The sequence below is a fragment of the Lynx rufus genome, unplaced genomic scaffold, assembly GCF_022079265.1.
Source record: "Lynx rufus isolate CCGP_SWC_20201006 ecotype Redwood Valley unplaced genomic scaffold, mLynRuf1.p SCAF_5, whole genome shotgun sequence".
NCBI classification, from domain to species: domain Eukaryota; kingdom Metazoa; phylum Chordata; class Mammalia; order Carnivora; family Felidae; genus Lynx; species Lynx rufus.
Genome location: NW_025814867.1, coordinates 150990182 through 151010310, shown reverse-complemented (window position 1 = coordinate 151010310; position 20129 = coordinate 150990182). Strand labels below are relative to the sequence as shown.

The 20129-nt window shown below is 45.5% G+C and overlaps 1 protein-coding gene across 4 annotated transcripts in view; it reads left to right on the top strand.

Moving 5' to 3' along the window:
• Positions 1-1056: 1056 nt before the first annotated feature.
• The window catches only part of VPS26C (VPS26 endosomal protein sorting factor C), a 46634-nt gene continuing 27561 nt past the window's right edge, over positions 1057-20129 (top strand). For 2 of the 4 annotated variants that reach the window (XR_006965685.1, XM_047099502.1), the window contains exon 1: positions 1057-1334. Coding sequence is in view for 3 of the 4 variants with exons in the window: in XM_047099502.1 (XP_046955458.1) it covers positions 1278-1334 (57 nt within the window). In the remaining variant the exon portion in view is untranslated. The remainder of the gene's footprint in view (positions 1335-20129) is intronic. The other 2 variants (XM_047099505.1, XM_047099503.1) reach the window with 2 other exon arrangements.

The window sequence follows — 20129 nt, the reverse complement described above, 5'->3', positions numbered from 1 at the left end:
AAATACCACCTTGTATCACCCTTCAAAAGCAATTGTAGCTATAGCACCATCAGTGTCGTCCTATAAAATGCCTTAAATTCTGAAGAGGGAGGCACCGGTCACACTAATTCACGAAATCGTTTTACGGAAGATTTCCAACGCCATCCTGTAACTAATGCACATTGAAAAACAAACATCAGCACTGAAGAATTTAAGAACAAAAAGCACTTCTTCACCGCATTGCCAAAATAACGAAATGTTACCTGCCTGCTTATTGGCAAAGCCCTCGTTTAAAACATCTACGAGGAATTTTATTCGTCACGGCAAAACGTTTCCTACCACTTTATTGCTGCCCTGCCTGGAGGCCACTCCCCCCAAAACCAATATGTCTTGTCTGCTTCAGTCGGCTCCGTCCGGGAATGAAAAACAGACTGGGCAGGTCCGCTTCGGCTCCGAGGTTCCCATCCGCGCGCGCTGCCGGCACCCAGGGCCTGCGGGCCGCGCCTCCCCGCATCCTGCGCACCGACATGAATATTCAGCCCCCGGTTCCAGGGCGCGCGCCGGGGGAGTACCCACAAGCCCCCGCGGCCCCGCCCAGCCGGCCTCCGGGGACTCGGAGCGGGGCGAGGTCACCTGGTGCTCCCCGAGACCTTGGCCCGCGGCCCAGCGGCAGGGGCGGGCCAGGCGGGCCGCCCGCCAATCGGCGCCTTGCGGGCCGGGAGCGCGGGGCCGCGGGCAGGGGAGGCAGTGCCGCAAAGCCGAAGACGCCAGTCTTCAGAACCCTCGGGAGAGAGTGGGGGAGGACTAGAGACGGCGAGAGGCAGAAGACTAGGGAGGGAACTCAATCCTCAGTTATCACCACCTTAAGGCCAACATAGCGCAGCGCCCCTGAGCCGCACAGCCTGACGGGAGCTTCACTTGCCCCGCAAAGGCAGGGCCCGCGCTACGCGACCTCGGCACCACCCCCCACCGCGGGGCACGCCGGGAGAGAGCCGTTTTGGAGGGTATTTCCGGTGTTAGGACAGCCTTTACGGAAAGGGTGGGGCCGGCCTGGTCCCGCCCCTCACGCCCAGCAGGGGCGGGGTGAAGAGTGACAGCCCCTCGGCCCGCGCTAAGGCCCGCCCCTGCACCGGAAAAAGGAAGGCGGGAGAGTCGATCCCGAGAAAGGCGCGAGGTCTCCAGAAAAGACAGCTAGCGGCAAGGGAAAAGGGGCGGGCCCGGGTCGGAGGGGCGGGGCGACTCGCCTTCCGCTCGGGTCACGCGCGGCGGGAAGTGCTGCCGGCCGCGGAGTACTCGAAATGGGGACCTGCCTGGATATTAAGATTAAGAGAGCGAACAAGGTTTATCACGCCGGGGTAAGTAGGGTGGGCGGGCCTGCAGGTCCCGTCGTCTGCGGGGCCCCGCGCACTTCTGGGTGTGCCTGGGCGGGGCAGAGCGCCCCTCCAGGTGCGTCCCCGCCAGGTGTGTTCCGCGCGCGGCCCGCAGCCCTAAGGAGGGCACCCCGGGCGGAGTCGTCACCGCATTGGCGGGGCTTGCGGGCCGGGGGGGCCGGCGCCTGGGCTGCAGCGTTTACCGTCTGGCCTCGTGAACGTCCGGCTCGGCCTTGGTTCCGGAGCTTGAGCTGTCCAGTGAGGGCCGAGGAGCTCGGTGACCACCTGCCCCGTAACTTCGCTCCCGCTGTGACTGCAGGGGTCTTACTGAACGAAAGGCAGAATTCGCTTTGAAAGCAGAAATACGCACTTCGGGCCCCGGTCAGCTCTAACACCGTACAGAAGTGACTCATTTCTCCGGTTTTATTGTTTGAATGATCTACAGAAGGAATAGCATATTAAGATGCAAGTACAAAAAAATAAAAATCTTAATTATGGCACTAACAAGTTTTGTGCCTGCCATTCGCCAATCTCCTCAGTCCTCAGTTGCCTTATTTGCAAAACGAGGGTGATGCAAGGTTCTTGTAGCTCAACCCTGCTCTGCAGTAGAATCAATCACCTTGGGAATTTTAAAGTGTGATAGCCAGGGTCCCACTCCCAGAGATACCATTGATTGTAATGTGCAGCCGGTGTTAAAATCCCAGCTGGCTTGCACTGTGGAACAAACTTGCCAGTAGCAGTTGGTCACATTAATGCAGAGCAGTCTCAAAAAGGATCGAAGACCAAGCAAAGATCATGAACAGATGCTAAACCTTTTGAGTGCAACACAGCTGGGGAAACCTGATATTTACACAGACTCAAATGGTCACCTCCCAGATTGTTAATGTCAAAGGGAAAAAGCTACCTTTATAATGGAGGAATCAGGTTATCAGGACTCCAACGACAACCAACAGTGAGCATCACCTCACTGCCACCACTAGTGACACTGAGGTTTAGTTCTGGCATGATAATAAAGGGTCTGGCCTGATGGCACTGAAAAGAAAAAGCCCTTCGATGCGATATTCCTACCAAAAGGGTTCAACTTAGATCAGTTTGTAAGGAAACAATCAGGCATTTCCAAATTGAGGAACGCTCTGAAATAATTGGCCTGGATTCTTCAAAAATGTGAATGTCATGAAAAGCAATTTTTCTAGATTAAAAGAGCCTACAAAGATACGACAACTAAATACAGTGTGTAATTCCTGATAAATAAATTTGGATATAGATTGTACGAAAAATAATTTTGTATGGGTGTTAAATTTCCCGAGTGGGATATTTGTATTTTGGCTATGTAGGAGAATGCTCCACATACTGAAGTCTTTAGGAGTAAAGTGTGGAAATAACTAGATTTTAAATAGTCCACCCACATATTGTGTGTGCGTGGATGTGAGGAGAAGAGAGAGAGCAAGTGGGGCAAAGTGTTAATAATTGAGGACTCTGATCGAGTCTACCTTGTATTCTTTTTTTTTTTAATTTTTTTTTTTTTTAACATTTATTTATTTTTGAGACAGAGACAGAGCATGAACAGGGGAGGGGCAGAGAGAGAGGGAGACAAAGAATCTGAAACAGGCTCCGGGCTCTGAGCAGTCAGCACAGAGCCCGACGCGGGGCTTGAACTCACGGACCGCGAGATCATGAGCTGAGCTGAAGTCAGACGCTTAACCGACCGAGCCACCCAGGTGCCCCTTGTATTCTTTTTTTAATAACAATTTTATTGAGATGTAATTCAAATACCGTAAAACTTACCCATTTAAGGTGTAGAATTCAGTGGCTGTAACATATTCACGGGGTTGGGTGAATAATCACCGCCATGTAATTTTACAACATTTTGATCCACCCAAAAAGAAACCCTCCACCCATTAGCCGATACTCCTCATTCCCTCTACATCTCAGCCCCTGGCAATCACAGATCTACTTTCTGTCTCCATGGATTTGCCTATTGTGGAAACTTCATATAAATGAATCATACAACATGTAGGCTTTCATGACTGGCTTAATTCACTTAGCATGTTTTCAGTGTTCATGTAGCGTATGTCAATCAGTTCCTTGTCCTTTTTATGGCAGACTAATATTCCATTGTATGGATAGACCATGTTTTATTTACCCATTCATCTGTTGATGGACATTTAGGTTGTTTTCACTTTGGCTTTTATGAAGAATGCTACTATGAACATTCCTGTACAAGTTTTTGTTGAACATAGGTTTTCATTTCTCTTGCATATACACAGAGGTGTGGAATTGCTGGGTGATACAGTAATTTTATGTTTTGTTTTTTTTTTATTTTTTTTAACGTTTACTTATTTTTGAGACAGAGAGAGACAGAACATGAACAGGGGAGGGTCAGAGAGAGGGGGAGACACAGAATCCGAAACAGGCTCCAGGCTCCGAGCTGTCAGCACAGAGCCCGATGCGGGGCTCGAACTCACGGACCGTGAGATCATGACCCGAGCCGAAGTCAGCTGCTTAACTGACTGAGCCACCCAGGCGCCCCTAATTTTATGTTTAACGTTTTGAAGACCCACCAAACTGTTTTCCAAAGCACTGGGACTGCTCTACTGTGTGTGAGTGTTCCAGTTTCCCTACTATTTTGTATTCTTGGAACTTTTCTGTGGCTTGGAAATTCAGAATAAGAATTGGGGGCAGGCAGTGGTAGGAGACTATATACATTTTGCCTTAATCATTTTCATTTCATTAAAAAGTCAGTACATTCTATTCAGAGATGTTGGGCCAGCTGAGATGTTTTCTGTGGCTTTTAAATAATGGCACAAGTAATCGAAGGTGCATCTAGAAAAGCTGCAAGAAATGAAGTGGTGAAGTTGCCCCAGCTGGAAGTCTTCCACATGTAGGACCAGGCCTCGTGGGTGGCGGAGTCGAAGGTGGTGTCAGCTTTGCACAGCTACTAGTGCACATCCCTTAGTGCCACTAATGGGGAATAGAACCTGTAGTTGCTGGCTTATGGCGGTTTTAATTTAATTAACATTTTATTTATTTATTTAAAAAAAATTTTTTTTTTAACATTTATTTATTTTTGAGACAGAGAGAGACAGAGCATGAATGGGGGAGGGTCAGAGAGAGGGAGACACAGAATCTGAAACAGGCTCCAGGCTCTGAGCTGTCAGCACAGAGCCCGACATGGGACTCGAACTCACAGACCGCGAGATCGTGACCTGAGTCGAAGTCGGCTGCTCAACCGACTGAGCCACCCAGGCGCCCCATTAATTAACATTTTAATTTAATTAACATTTATTTTAACTTAATTAACATGTTTTTTCACTTTTATTTGTTTTGAGAGTGTGAACATGCATGAGCATGTGGGGGAGGGCAGAGAGAGAATCCCAAGCAGGCTCCACACGATCAGCACAGATGACACAGGGCTCAAACCCACGAACCGTGGGATGACGCCCCGAGCCGAAGTCGGACACTTAACCGACTGAGCCACTCGGGTGCCCCCCTACGGCAGTGTTTCTTAATCTTGCATTGGGAGACCGTACATGGTGAGTAGAAGAGAAAAATCGAGGTAACTTCTCCTAAACAGATGGTTGCTATGTTTTTAGAAGCCAAAGGAAGAAAAAATGTTACTAAACTGGGCAGTCTAATCAACCAACAAAAGTATGTATCTGAACGTATGTGCCTGTGACTCAGATGTCAGACTCCGTGATCTGTGACTCAGGATAGGTGGAGTAGGCCAGCACTGCTATGGCGGCTTCCTAGGCTCCAGCCGGCAGGACGCTTGCTGGCCAGTTGCTTGATGCTCTCAGGGCCTGTGGACAGTGCGTGTTTCAAGCATAGTTTGGGCCATGGTTGTGTGAGGGGTGGCCTCTTTTTCCCACTCTTACTGGCCGCAAGGGGAACTAATCACATACAAGTTTTTGGTTTTCCCTGCACATCTCAACAGCGTTGGTAAAGATTCCGTTACTCAAGATTTGACTCCTCAGTGGGTCACCAGAGCACAGTACCTGTAACTGTCATTGTTTGACATGGCTACCACCTACGTTAGCCCGATCCTTAGGTCGTAAGTGATTGTCATTCATGCAAAACATGTTTGCCTGTGTAACCACATAAAGCGGTCTTCTGTTCCACTCAGACGTACTTGGTAAGCACTGGTATGGGTTTGTTAGTCAGGCCGTATCACTCCATTTTACTGATGAGGAAACTGAGGCCTAAGCAGGTTGAGAAAGTTGCCCAAGGTTACCCAACTCGTGACAGCCTGGATTCCAGCTCAGGCCAGCTAGCTTCGTCCATCCAACAGTCTTGCCATCCTGCCTCCCTAAGAGTGACTATTTTTGTGCACCATGGTTGAATTTGTAATGTAGAAATAGTTGTTATTAATTTCCTAAGAGTGCTATAAATAGTATTATAATATTTCCATTTAAAAAACTATGACTTCTGGGGCACCTGGGTAGCTCAGTCGGTTAAGCATCTGACTCTTGATTTCAGCTCTTTGTTAGATCGAGTTTGGGATTCTCTCTCCCTCTTCTGCCCGCCCCCCTTCTAGCTCTTTTCCTCCTTCTCTCTCTCTCTTAAAATAAGTAAATAAACTTTAAAATAAAAAAATAGGGGCGCCTTGGTGGCTCAGTCTGTTAAGCATCTGACTCTTGATTTTGGCTCAGGTCGTGATCTCACAGTTGGTGGGTTTGAGCCCTGCTTCGGGCTCTGTGCTGATCGTGTGGAGCCTATTTGGGATCTCTCTCCCTCTCTGCCCCTCCCCCACGTGCATGTGCACTCTCTCTCTTTCTCAAAATAAATAGATAAACTTAAAATAAACCATAAAAAAATAAATCAGAACCTCTCCCCTACCCTTAAACCATGGAAACCACTGGTTTGTTAAAAAAATTAAAAAAACAAAAACTATGACTTCTACTCAGAAGAATGTACTGATTCCGTTACTGTGCTTTTCAGTATTTTACTTATCATAAAAGCATTTGAAAATGGCTTTCATTCTGCGGATACCAGAGAACCTGAGTTACCTTGGGTTTAAAATTGGCAGTCGGGTTTTTTCCTAGAAAAAAAAAAAGTTTTTTCCTATTATTGACAAAATGATAGACTTTAAAAAGTCACAGTTGAATCATTTAAAAAATAAAAATGTAATTCATGCCATGTTGACCACTTAACATTTTATAGAAGGCTGCTAAGTGAAAAGCAAGTTCTTCCTCCTCTCCCCCCCGCTTTTCTGTACCCTGGAGGTATCCCCTAGCAGTTCACGTACTAGTCCAGGCATTGCCTATGAGTAATAGGTGTGCATGTGCATGCACTCACACACACACACACACACACACACACACACAACTTGTTCTTTCTGCTTAACAGTGTCTCTTTGTCTTGGATACCTGTTCATGTCACCACATCCCCATCAATCTCCTCCTTTTTTAGTTGTTACTTAATCTAAACAAATTTATTCACCCCGTGTCTTTGGTCTCATGAGGCTTGGCGGTCAGAGAGAGAGATGGGTAACTGTATAAACGAAAGGTGAGAAGGAGCTCAAATAGGAGTGTCTGTGGCAGATGAGCACAAAGTTGGGCATCCGCATTTCGGGCGGGCAGTAGTAGGGCCTTCTGGAGCTCACTGGCGGTGATGTTTGCACCTAGCTTTGAAATTTAAGCACTGGTCTGGGGTCTCCCTCCCCACCGGGCCTGTTCATTCCCACCAGGAGGAATAGACAGTGCGGCAAAGTGAACAAGAACCCGCAGACATTTGCAAAGCAGTCTGAGTCCAGTAAAAAGGTTTCGGACTTTTTTTTGTAGGCTTTTCCAGTCACTTCTATAATCCCATTTGGCAGTAATTTTTTTTTTTTTTTTTTTTTTAGAGAGAGTGCACGAGCAGGGGAGAGGGAGAGAGTGAGAAAAGAGAGAGAGAGAGAGAGAGAGAGAGAGGGAGAGAATCTTAAGCAAGCTCCACACTCAGCACAGAGCCCCACACAGGGCTCGATCCCACCACCCTGGTACCATGACCTGAACCAAAACTCAGAGTTGGACGGTCCACCGACTGAGCCACCCAGGTGCCCCCACAGCAGTTTTTAAAGGGGATTTCACTTTATCATCTTTCCAAATCTTTCCTCTCTTTTTCTTGAGTTTATTCTGCCTTTTTCCTGTTGTTGTCTTTTATGTTCCTAACTTGACTGTTTAGCATACCAAATTAGAGCCTCCTTTTAAAAATGCAGGCATTTCCCTCCAAGGACTGCTTTAGTTGCAACCGCAAGTCTGCTCTGCCTACGCGCTGCCCGATCTCGCGGCTCCAAAGGACCCCACCAGGACTGCATGGTGCAGCAACCTCACACGCTGCAGACATGGCAAGGCCCCCGAATCACTCGACCACCGTGTCGCGTGAGGTGTGATTTGTGGCATGTCATACTTATAATAAGATATGACTACAATATCTTCCAATTCCCACTATGGTTTTTCCTCTGACACATGAATTGTTTAGAAGTGTGTGTTTTCAATTCTGTTGTAAAAACAATTCTCACTCGTAGACTCAGAATAATTCTTTTTTTTTTTTAACATTGTATTTTTTATTTTTTAAGAGACAGAGAGGGACAGAGCACGAGCAGGGGAGGGGCAGAGAGAGGGGGAGACACAGAATTGGAAACAGGCTCCAGGCTCAAAGCTGTCAGCACAGAGCCTGACACGGGGCTTGAACTCACGAACTGCGAGATCATGACCTGAGCCGAAGTCGGACGCTCAACCGACTGAGCCACCCAGGCGCCCCGACTTAGAATAGTCCTTAAATTGCAAATTTTAATTTTAGAAGGTTCCTTATGAGAAGAGTACCTTGAACTGGAATGTGAGATCTTGGTGGAGCAGAGGTGTTGGTCCGGTGGTCAGGAAAAGACTTAGTATCATGCCATGTTTTCTGTAACTCCGTAGTAACCTGTAATGCATTAGCAACACCTTTTATAGGTACCTGTATCATTGCACCAGTTAAACTTGTTGCAATTAACTTGTTCTTTGAATCTTCCTAACTACAATACTGTTTTGTTGACATTTATATACCTAGGGCCGTCAGTACCTGCCTACTCAGTAGGCACTCTAAGACTTTATTAAACGATAGTTGAAGCCTTTAAACTAAATTCATAAAGCTAATAGTTTTCTAAATGCATCGATCAGAAAGGGAAAGCTATGGTTTCATAGGTATACTATAGATTTTCCTTTGTAATTACAAATAATACTCTAGGCATAAATTCTAGACAGATGTTGGTAAGATTCTTATTTTGGCATAGCCCCAGAGCTATGTGCGAACTCTCTCCATTATTTGTATCTGCTTTAGGACTATCGTTCTTATGGTTTTTTTTTTAATGTTTATTTATTTATTTTGAGAGAGAGCATGCATGTGCGCGTGAGCCGGGGGAGAGGGCAGAGAGAGAAGGAGAGAGAGAATCCCAAGTAGGCGCCACACTGTCAGTACAGAGCCCGATGCAGGGCTCAATCTCACGAACCGTGAGCTCATGACCTGAGCCGAGTTTACGAGTCAGACAATCAACCAACTGAGCCACCCAGGCACCCCTGTGACGATCATTCTTAAAAGAACGATTCAAATAAATATGGGAATGGAGACTTCCAAATTCCTATCAACGTGATTCTCTTCTCTGCAATTCAGAAACAGAAAATAATAGAAAGTGGTCCAAAATTTGATCTGTGCCTTCATCACAATTTACATAGCGCAGAGTGAGTAGACCTTCCTCAGAGCTTAAAGCAGCATTGCCGTTCCACTCTGAGAATCCTTCTCATTGAGTTCAGAAATTTGACTAGTGTTTCCCAAGCCCCATGTATGTCTGATACAAGATCATCAGTGATATGATTTAAAAAGAATTCCCTAATTCCATATTTCCAGTGAACATTCTGATATCCCATGAGAGCACTTAACTAAAATTGCTTTATAGTGACATATACTAATATGGCCCATTCCAACTTTAATCCCCACCAGCACTGAAGAATGCCCCCATTTTATGCCTGAGAAGACTGAGACTCAGAGAATTCAGTGACATACACTGATGAGAGGAAATATTTGAAATCGGGCTTCTGTATGCCTTGTCTTAATTTTTAAGGCCTTAATTTTTCTCAGCTGCAGGGGGAAGCTGATACCTACTCAAAAGTGTTATTGCAAAATTAAATGACATAATGTTTTAAGACATTTACTGTAGGCTCTGACCCTTAGTAGGGGCTCAAATGGTAAGTGTTGGTATCGCGAGGTTTTTCGATAGTGTCTGTTCACACAGAATCGCTGTGTTAGTGCACTTTCCAAGTGGCGTACAAGTAAGTGTTGTATCAGATGCTTCTCACATCGTCAGATGTCTCTCCGCCGTGGACTTGGAGGAAGGAGGGCCAGTGACCTAGCAGCCCCGATAGGGAGCCCGGCAGTTTTGGGCACTGAAAGCTGAGTGGAGTGTTGGTCTCCCTGTATACTCCTCACACGGTGCAGTAGATGTGTTCTTGATCAAAAAGTTTGACTCCATTGCACCGTAAATTATTGTTTTCAGTGCACCGGGGAAGTTTATTGGTTGAAAGAAACTTGCAGTAAATCTTTTGGTAACGTAAATACGGTTCATTTGTTTTATAAATTCAGAATGTTTCATGTTCTAAAATCCCGGCACATGTACTCGTGAAAGTGATGCTGTTAAATAACGTGCTTGTGCAAAAAATAAGAGCTTTGCTCTCCGGCATAGCCAGGTCACAGTGATAAGGGATTTGTGCCCAGTGCGCTGATTACTGTAGCGTGAGAACCGCTAGGTTTCCATCTTGTCTTACTCGGCTTGCATGTACTTTCTTGTTACAAAATTAAAGAGGGAAAATCCTATATGTAACAGTTCGTTATTCTGAGGAAAAATTGCAGGACTGGAATGGAATGGAAAAAGAGCCCCTTACTGTACTTGGTACTGCAGGATTCTTGATGCACAAATGATCAGTTCAGGTGAATGCTGATGCAGGTACTTAGGGTACAAAGATGTAGATCTTTGAGCCAGGAGGGGTGAGTAATCCTAAGACATGTGGGGGAGGTCTGAACCTTTTAGGAATCTCTGTCGTCTAAACGTTGAGTGGGTCTCCTCTAGAATAATCGAATGCTCCTCCAAAGGCCTGTCTCCTGAATCGTAACCTAACCCTTATGTAATGCATGAGAGGCATTTTCAGAATTATCCAACCTGTTTGAAAACTGGGTGCAGTAAAATGATTCATGTAGTTCTCTAGTTGGTGTTTGTGACAGCGGGTTTTGTACTGACCTGAGCATTAGGAAAGCCTGCTTGACCGCTCTGGGTGTGCCGGTTTCTAGAGTCGGCAGCAGCCGGACGAGTGTCAGCACGCAGGGCCAGGCCGCCCTGACTCCAGCAGGGTGGTTGGGTTTCCTCTGCCTTCCTCTGGATGCAGGTCCCCAGTTCGGACCTCCTGGCCTTGCATCATCTTGGATTTGCTGGTGGAACCAGCCGCACCCTCCCCGTGGGCTCAGACCTGCACCTTTGCCTTGCCTGCTTCCTGTGGTGATGGTCCCCCAGCTGGAGAGCCAGTAGCATGGGCAGGTTGGGGGAGATGCCACCTCTCTCCCCGTCTCGTCCCCCCTCTTGACTCCGTCCCCACTAGTGCCCCAACTCGAGTCAGCAGAGCCCTGCTGGGCTGTTCTCCAGACTTCAGGTTCAGCTAACCCTACGGATGGACGGTCCCTGCTATGTCTCCCTTACCTCCCCGCTCTCGGTCCTCTTGCACCTGTGAACCATGGGCTGCTCACCCCCTCGGTCACTCCCTGGCCCTGGCTCTCCTCCTACTTCCATCACTCTTCCTGCACCTCTGCCCACCCTGCTTGTCCTCTGCCCTCCGAGCACAGGCATGTTCTAGAAAAGCTGTAAGTTGAAGTCTGTTTTCCGTTTGCTTCCCATTTTCATTTCAGCTACATCGCGGGAGTTTTTATCCCCCCAGCTCTGAATATCTCCTCATCTCATTTGGGTTTTTTTCCCCCCTAAATCAAGTAGTTGTTACACAAAAATGCAATTCTTTTAGTAGACAAATCAATGGCCTCACCCTCACCCCCTGTTAGTTTTCTGGGCTTCAGCTGTTTCATTCAGAAAACAGTCCCTTGTGAGCCACTGGGTGGGTGGGCTGACCTGTTTCCCCTCCCCATGAGCGCACAAAGCCTTGGAAGTTTCCGAAGAGCATTATTAACAAATTAGCAACTGAGAGTCTCGTGCCAGCAAGAAAAGGACAGTGTTCTGAAGCTCAGAAATGAACTTGGCCCTGTCTAGATGGATGGTTGAAGGAGACGTAGGTCACGCGGTGCGTGTTTGTGAGCCACTGTGATTCCCACGTGTGGCTGGAGATGCAGGGTGCTGGGCTCTGGTGTGTTGGGCATTGTTCCTCTCCGGCTGTGGGGTTCTGGGTCCTTTCAGATGCTTTCCACAGACAGGTAAAGATCCAATTTTTGTAAAAGACTTTTGTGAAGTGAAGAATTCCTTTCAGTTTCAATTAGTGTCCCCTACCTGCACACAACACTTTCCGGACAGTTTTATGGTGAGCAGCTCTTAAAAAGACTGCGTTGGTCTTCTGTTGTCCTTATTGAAGAGAACAAAGTCTACTTTCTCACTCGTAGGTAGAAGAAAATTCAGGCTCAGAGCAACGGTGCCTTTCTTGAGGTGATGGAAGATATATATCCCCTTTCATCCCCAAAACTAAAGGGAGTGTTTCCTTATAAACAGCTCAAGAAAATGAACAACATCGTTTAGAATGAAGATTTCCCCCCCCACCCAAATTTAAGCCTTGAACCTCTTATGTTAAATGAAATCTTATATATAACTCTAACATACCAATTTTTGTAAGTATATGTTTTATAAGCATATAAAATCAGAGCTTTTCCCTTTGAGGAGGTTTCCCCTGGCTTCCCTGACTCATCCTCAGATCCCAAAGTGGCTGCTGAGGCGTCTGCATAGGCCTGGGGCTCGGCGTTTCGCAGCTTGAAAAGTACTGGTTGTATGATGTAATGACTGGGCACAGCCAACAAAGTTGAAGTTTTGTATCATCCCATTTTATTTTGTCTTATGCCAGAACTTGAAAGCTCTATTAACTTTCACATATAACGCAGTGGGTGCAACCAGGCTTAAAGCATTTTGCTTTCATTCACTGGAGTATTTAAAGAATAATAATAATTAAAAGAGGTAGCCTCCTACTCTACACGAGATTCCAGACCCACCCTTGCTGGTGAGCCTTCTGCCAGTTTCCTCCTTGACAACCCGCTCACCTGGGGTTCTTGGGCCAGTAGTCCCAGCAGAAGCCGGTGGGGCCTGGCCACCTTCACCGTTGTTCTCCTTACTGGTGGGTGATTAAGCTTGCCGTGGGAAGAGCGGTGTGAGACTGTCAGTAGAGCCTTTGATTCTTGCTGGGAACCTGAACCTGGTCATGCTCTCCTGACCCCAGATGCTGATGCTCAGAAAGGGCTTGCCTCTGAGAAACTGTGGGCTCCCACCAGCTGTCCTCCTGGCTGTCGGGAGGGTTCTCACGGTGTGTGACATTGGCACACGGGCTTTCTAATGATGGCTGGGCTCCGTTCATGCCCAGCACCCCGCCCTCTATGCTGACGTGCTTCTCTCTGCTTGTGGTTTTCTGTCACACACCTGGCATGATGTCAGCCAAAAATCGGCCCTTCCTCTGCTTCTCAGAAAAGATCGTTTAAGACCATTACTCTAAAACCCGAGTCATCATCTTTAGGAAAGGAACAGAAGTCCCATCAGTGGAAAAGTAAGGGATAGAAGGACAGAAATTCCTCCCTTCAATAATAATCAGGAAAAAAAGCGCCACTTTTTTCTTTGATTGCAAAAAGATCTAGTGGTGTTAATTTGGCCGTGCGTTTCAGATCTTTCAAAAAAAGTTCTATTTTGTAAATTAAATTTTTTTTTTTTTTCCAACGTTTATTTACTTTTGGGACAGAGAGAGACAGAGCATGAACGGGGGAGGGGCAGAGAGAGAGGGAGACACAGAATCGGAAACAGGCTCCAGGCTCTGAGCCATCAGCCCAGAGCCTGACGCGGGGCTCGAACTCACGGACCGCGAGATCGTGACCTGGCTGAAGTCGGATGCTTAACCGACTGCGCCACTCAGGCACCCCTCTATTTTGTAAATTAAAAAAAATCTATGTTTTCCCTTGCTAAGAAAATTTAAGGAAGAGGAAGGAGTACCGGATGAGAAGTAACATTCCCTGTCCCCCTCCTTCACTGCCCCGTAAGCGCCCAAGAATTAGCACGTGACACTCGCAGCCTCCCGCTGTGGCAGGGTCCTACAGTCTCGTTGGGCAGGGTGCCCGGGAGCCACCGGGCCGCCTGGAGCAGAGGCGGCTGCTGTTGTGTTGGGAAGCGCGATCGGTCGGCCCTGGGCTCTCTGGCCCCACTCCCGCCTGTGGGCCCTGCTCCCCTCACCTCTCGCCCTCTGCTCCCGGCCCGGGCTCTGCCTTGGACTGATGCTACACTGTTGATGTGTACGTTGTTGATGTACTGTTCTCATTCCTATGAGAGTTCCCTCTGCCTGGGATTCGGTTTGGTGGCTTGTTGGAGCTCATTATGTAAGCGGGCTGGCTGTTCAAAGCGTTTTCTTTGGCCAGCTCGCTGTATTCCTCGGTCATTACTTTGGCATATCATCGGGCCAGCTCCCAGCCTTCTGTGACGGGAGCTCTCTGAAGCTCTTGGTTTGTAGTCTGGAGTCTTTATGTTCCCTTATGCCAGTAGTTGCAGACAAATGTCAGTGTTCCCAAGTTTCCGTGAGTTGTACTGTTCTTGAAATCTGAAACCCAGTCATCTCTATTAAGTCATCACTTTGCTAATACGTAGTATCCAACCCCTGAAACCACACAGCTCGCCGGGATTCTAAGGTGACACTCCTGTCCTGAAGACTCGAAAAGGTTTCACTTTTTGTGACTAGTGTCGGCAATCTTATTTTGCCCCTTCCGGAACTTTTCCTCAGTGGCTCAGATGTCTTTTCCAGACTCAAGAAAGTTTTGGAACTGGAAATTTCAGAGATGTCGCCCTCGGACAACTGCCATGAGTTTGTCAGCCCATTTTACTTAGTATCTACACCTGTACTTCTATACCTAGAAGTACGGAAGAAACCTGCTGTCTTTCACCGTAGCAGTACAGCATCAGAATGCGATACTAAAATGCAAGCCTTGAGAGAGGGACTTTGTCTCTCTTGTCCCCTGCCCTGTCCCTGGTACCTGGAACAGTGTCTGACTCCTAGAAGGCATACCAAAAATGTTTGTTCAATACATAATGATATTATTTCTGCTTTTTTGGCAATACATATGTGAATGTAAGCCAAACAAGTTAGTATCTCAGTATTCTGTTACCGTTCTGTTGTCAGTGAACCGATTGATTTTCACAGATTTTTACTTAAATATTAATCACTTTCAGGGGTGCCTTGGTGGCTCAGCCGCTTAAGCATCTGACTCTTGATTTTGGCTCAGGTCATGGTCTCGTGGTTTGTGAGTTCGAGCCCTGCATTGGGCTCTGTGCTGACCCTGCAGGGTCTGCTTGGGATTCTCTCTCTCCTTCTCTCTCTGCCCCTCCCCTGCTCATGTTCTCTCTCAATAAATAAATATTTAAAAAAATCTTTAAATATTAATCACTTTCAGACTGTGACTCTGTTGTCAAGAAAGTAGCATGTATTGAAGAGGGCATCTTTTGGGATGACCACTGGGTGTTGTATGGAAACCAATTTGACAATAAATTTCATATATTAAAAAAAAGAGAGAGAGAAAGTAGTATGGCTGTATTTCCGTCTCTACTTAATGATCTCTGTGGGTTTCTTAATTGAGGTTATGACATACAATAGATCACTCTTCAGCGAAGAGTTCTTTTGAGATGGTAACTGCCACCACAGTCAAGATCTGGAGCAAGGACACCTGGGTGGCTCAGTTGGTTGAGTGTCCAACTCTTTTTTTTTTTTTTTTTCAACGTTTTTATTTATTTTTGGGACAGAGAGAGACAGAGCATGAACGGGGGAGGGGCAGAGAGAGAGGGAGACACAGAATCGGAAACAGACTCCAGGCTCTGAGCCATCAGCCCAGAGCCTGATGCGGGGCTCGAACTCCCGGACCGCGAGATCGTGACCTGGCTGAAGTCGGACGCTTAACCGACTGTGCCACCCAGGCGCCCCTGAGTGTCCAACTCTTGATTTCAGCTCAGGTCATGATCTCATGGTTCGTGGGATCAAGCCCCACATCAGGCTCCGTGCTGACCATGTGAAGCCTGCTTGGGATTCTCTCTCCCTCTCTCTCTCTGCCTCTCTCCTGGGTTGCATGCATGTGCTCTCTTTCTCTCTCTCTCAAAAAAAAAAAAAAAAAAAAAAAAAAGATCTGCAACAGTTCTGTCACTCCCTGAAACTCCCTGTGTCCTCTGTAGTCAACCTCTTCTCCCCCTTCTACCCCCCCCACCCCCACCCCAGCCACTGGCAAACTCTGGTCCGTTTTCAGCCCCCTATGGTTGCCCTGTTCCAGAATATCTTGTAAGTGGCCTAATTTTGATTACATGATATGTAGCCTTTTGAATCTGGCCTTATCGTGCAGCATGACGCCTTTGAGATTCATTCAAATTGTTGTATCAATAGTTTGTTCCTTTTTATTGCTGAGGTGTCTTCCCAGGTATAGATGTACCACTGTTTGTTCAGCCATCCACCTGTTGAAGGACATTTGGGTGATTGGAATAAAGCTACTAGAAACATTTGCGTACAGATTTTTGTGTGGACGTAATCTTTCATTTCACCTATAAATGGGGTTAAGTAGCATTATAGGTTTTAATGACAGATCGGAGACGATACAGTCTCTTAAATTCTCCTTTCTAGAACTACAGTAAACACTACATGATACTGGCCATTACTGACTATGTGGTGACCTATCTGGTGATTCTTCTGCTTTTCAGACAAGATGGAAAACAGTTGTGATACAGAATAGTGGAAATGGGGGTACCTCACAAATTGAAATCTCCCTAATGTTTCTGATTTCTGTTTTCCAAACAGAATGGGTCTCTGAGTGCTACTAAGAAAGACTAGTGTTTCAGCAATTGTCTTCGCGATTAATTATCTATCTTGCGTTTTCCCACCTGGCTCGCCGATTTACCTTACGATTTTGCTGTGCATTTGATTCTCTCGTTGGTAAATGAAAGGACAGCCCATTATCGATGTACAAGATCTCTAGACCAAATGTGGTATGAGAATCCCAGGGTGGTTCTGAGTAGTGCTGCAGCATTAGGAAGGAGGGACTTGTTTGGATACACAGAGGACTCTTGGGAACAGTGCCGGCTCCTCTGGGACCATCAGAACGGAAAGATACTGGAGAGAGAATGGCTGAGGCATCAAGTAAGAGGCCTTTGCCTCTCTGGCAGTTGTGTTCAAGTCCAAAGCAAGAGATAATCCAGCTGTGACTTTCTAGCATACAGTCTTCAGATCTTTTCCCAAGGCGAGCAGGTTATCAGAATTTAAAGAACTTAGAGTCTTTGTACATTTAGGTCCAGAGGCCACCCATTCTGGGATTGATCTTACTTTAAAATTGATTTATTATGTTAATAGTTAATCAATTCACATGGTTTAAAATTCATGAGTTCCAGGATGGACGCATCTACCCCTCACCATCCATCAAGGTCCTCTCCATGGGGCAACCAAAAGCTGTCTATTTCTTGTGATTCCTACCAAAGAGATTTTATGCATATATAAGTAAGTCATACATACGGCCTTTCTCTCCCCCCCTTTTTTTTTTCACAGTGGTGCAATATGCATCCTTAAAAAAAAAAAATAACCATGTATATACTAATGTGAACGATTTCCAAGGTATTGTTAAGGGGAAAACCACCATTTTCCTGTTGTTGGAATTTAGGTTGTTTACAGCCTCTTGTTATTACAAACAGTGTTGTAGTGAGTAACCGTGTTCCTAAGTCATTTCACCTGTGCTGGTATATCTCAGGAAAATTCCTAGCTAGGAATTGCCAGCCCGGGTGTTAGTGAAATGTCTTTGGTATTGCCAGATGTTCCTTATGAGGTCATGGTACTCCAGACTCCACCCACCCCAACATCTGAGAGTACCCATTGCTGCCTCCCTTAACACAACACGATAAAATATTTTGATCTTTAGTAATCTGATGGAAAATGGTGGAAAATATTTTGATCTTTAGTAATCTGATGGAAAATGGTGGAAAATGGCACTTTGGATAGTTTTATTATTTCTCCTATTACTGTTGAGATTGAGCGTATTTTCATGGGTGTGAAATAGATTGCCTTCTTTTTCTGTGAACTCTTTGTTCCTATCATTTGCCCATATTTAAAATATTTTTTGATGTTTGTTTATTTTTGAGAGAGAGACTGAGAGACAGAGTGCGAGTGGGGGAGGGGCAGAGAGAGAGGGAGACACAGAATCCGAAGCAGGCTCCAGAGCCCGATGCAGCGTTTGAACCCACGAACTGCGAGATCCTGATCTGACCCAAAGTCAGGCACTTAACCGACTGGGCCACCCGGGTGTCCCGTCGTTTGCCCATATTTTAATTTTTCTGTTAAGTTGTTTATCTTTTCCATTTATTTTTTAGGAGTTCTTAAAGTATTAGAGAAATCATCAGCCCTTTGCCTTTTACATGGAGTTGCATTATTTCCCAGGTTTATCATTTATGTAAATGATTTGCTCATAATCACTTTTATGAAACAAACTTTAGGTTGTATCTGTAGTCATATTTATTCAGAATTTTGAGTCATTCTTAGAAAGGCCTTCCCCACTTTGATATGATAAAAATCATCCTGGATGGTTTCTTCCAACATGTTGGTTGTTTCTGTTTTTACATTTAAGTCTTTGATGCGTTGTGAACTTTTCTGTGAACAAAGGTTTACAGTATGGCTCCAGCTTAATTTTTTTTCCAATTCTGAGGCCAGTTTTCCAGTATCATTTAGTGACTTTTCCATCTTTTCCTCTGGATTTAAAACGCTTACCTTTATTATCTGTTAAATTCCCCTACTATCTGGGTCTATTTCTGGACTCGTCTATTTCCTTCCTTTGACCTTTCAGCCTGTACATGCCTTGCACCTCACGTTGTGAATAATTGTGGCGATGTGACATCTCATGGGGCTAGTCTCCTTCTTTTCAACATTTATTGACTATTCCATAAGAATCTTCAAATCAGCAGCACCTGGGTGGCTCAGTTGGTTGGGCTTCTGACTCTTGGTTTTGGCTCAGGTCATGATCATGGTTCATGGGATGGAGTCCTGTGTCAGGCTCTGTGCCTTTGGCATGTAGCCTGCTTGGGATTCTCTCTCCCTCTCTCTGCCTCACTCCCACTTGCATGCACATTCTCTCTCTCTCTCTCTCTCTCTCTCTCTCTCTCTCAAAATAAGTAAATAAGCTTTAAAAAAAAAAAAAAAAGAATTTTTGAATCAGCTTGTCTGGTCTGTCTCACCCCACCGAACCCCCCCAAAAGAGAATTATTTTCTTTAGGATTCTGTTGCCTTTATAGACTTAACTTTGGGAAACTAGACATACTTAGGGTGTTAAAACTTCGTGTTCATAAGTATGGTATGGCTTTTCATTTATTTTGTGCCCTCAGCTGTTTTAAGTTTTTGTCTTACCTGTGTTTTGGACATTTCCTGTTAAGTTAATTTATAACGTTTTAACTTTTGGGAGCACCTGGGTGGCCCAACTGGATGGCTCAATTAAGCATCTGACTTCGGCCCAGGTCATTATCTCACAGTTCATGAGTTCAAGTTCTGTGTCTCGCTCTCTTTGCCCTTCCCCCACTCACGCTCTTTCTCTGACTCTCTCAAAAATAAATTAACATTAAAAAAAAAAAAAGCTTCCCATATAATATTTTAACTTTTTGTTGCTTTTGGAAATAAAGTCTTTACTTCCAGCCATGTCTTCTCATTGGTGGTTGTTTTGTACAGGATGCCTTATTAATTTCTCTGCATTAATTTTCTACCCAACTGTCTTCCTGAAATTTTCTTCATGTTGATAATTTTCAGTGAATTCTCTTGGGTTCTTTTAGGCATGTAATCATATTATCTGCAGGTAATGACCATTTTACTTTCTACTTTTCAATTTTCATACTATTTGTCTAGTTTCATTATGTTAACTAGTACTTGTAGTACAATAATAGTGGTGACAGTGTTCATCTTTGTTTTATTCTTTTTTAAAATTTTTTAAATATTTTAGAGAGAGAGACAGTATGAGCGGGGGAGGGTCAGAGAGAGAGGGAGACACAGAATCTGAAGCAGGCTCCAGGCTCTGAGCTGTCTGCACAGAGCCTGACGTGGGGCTTGAACTCACAAACCCATGAGATCATGACCTGAGCTGAAGTTGGTCGCTTAACCGACTGAGCCGCCCAGGTGCCCTGATCTTTGTTTTATTCTTGATTTAAAGGCAGTGTATCTCATTTCCCATCAAGGCTGAGGCTGGCTTTTGGGGAAAGTAGATATATTTTGTCATGTTAAGGAAGTATCCTTCTAATGTTACTAAGAATTTTATCGAGGACGGGTATTAGATTTTAGCAAGTGACTTTTGTGCATCTGTGGAGACGACTGTATTTTTCTCTGGAGAGCTATTAATGCGCTGTATTAATAATTTTTCTCAATAATCGAGCTATCCATTCCTGGACTAAATCCCACTTGATTATGATGTGATATTCCTTTAAGTTGCTCCTGGATTATATTTGCTAATATTTTATATACCTTTTATCTGTTTGGGAGTAGTTTAATATTGGAAATTTCTGCTTTTCATATATTTTGGGAGTGGTCTATGAATTTCTCTGGGCCTGGCGCT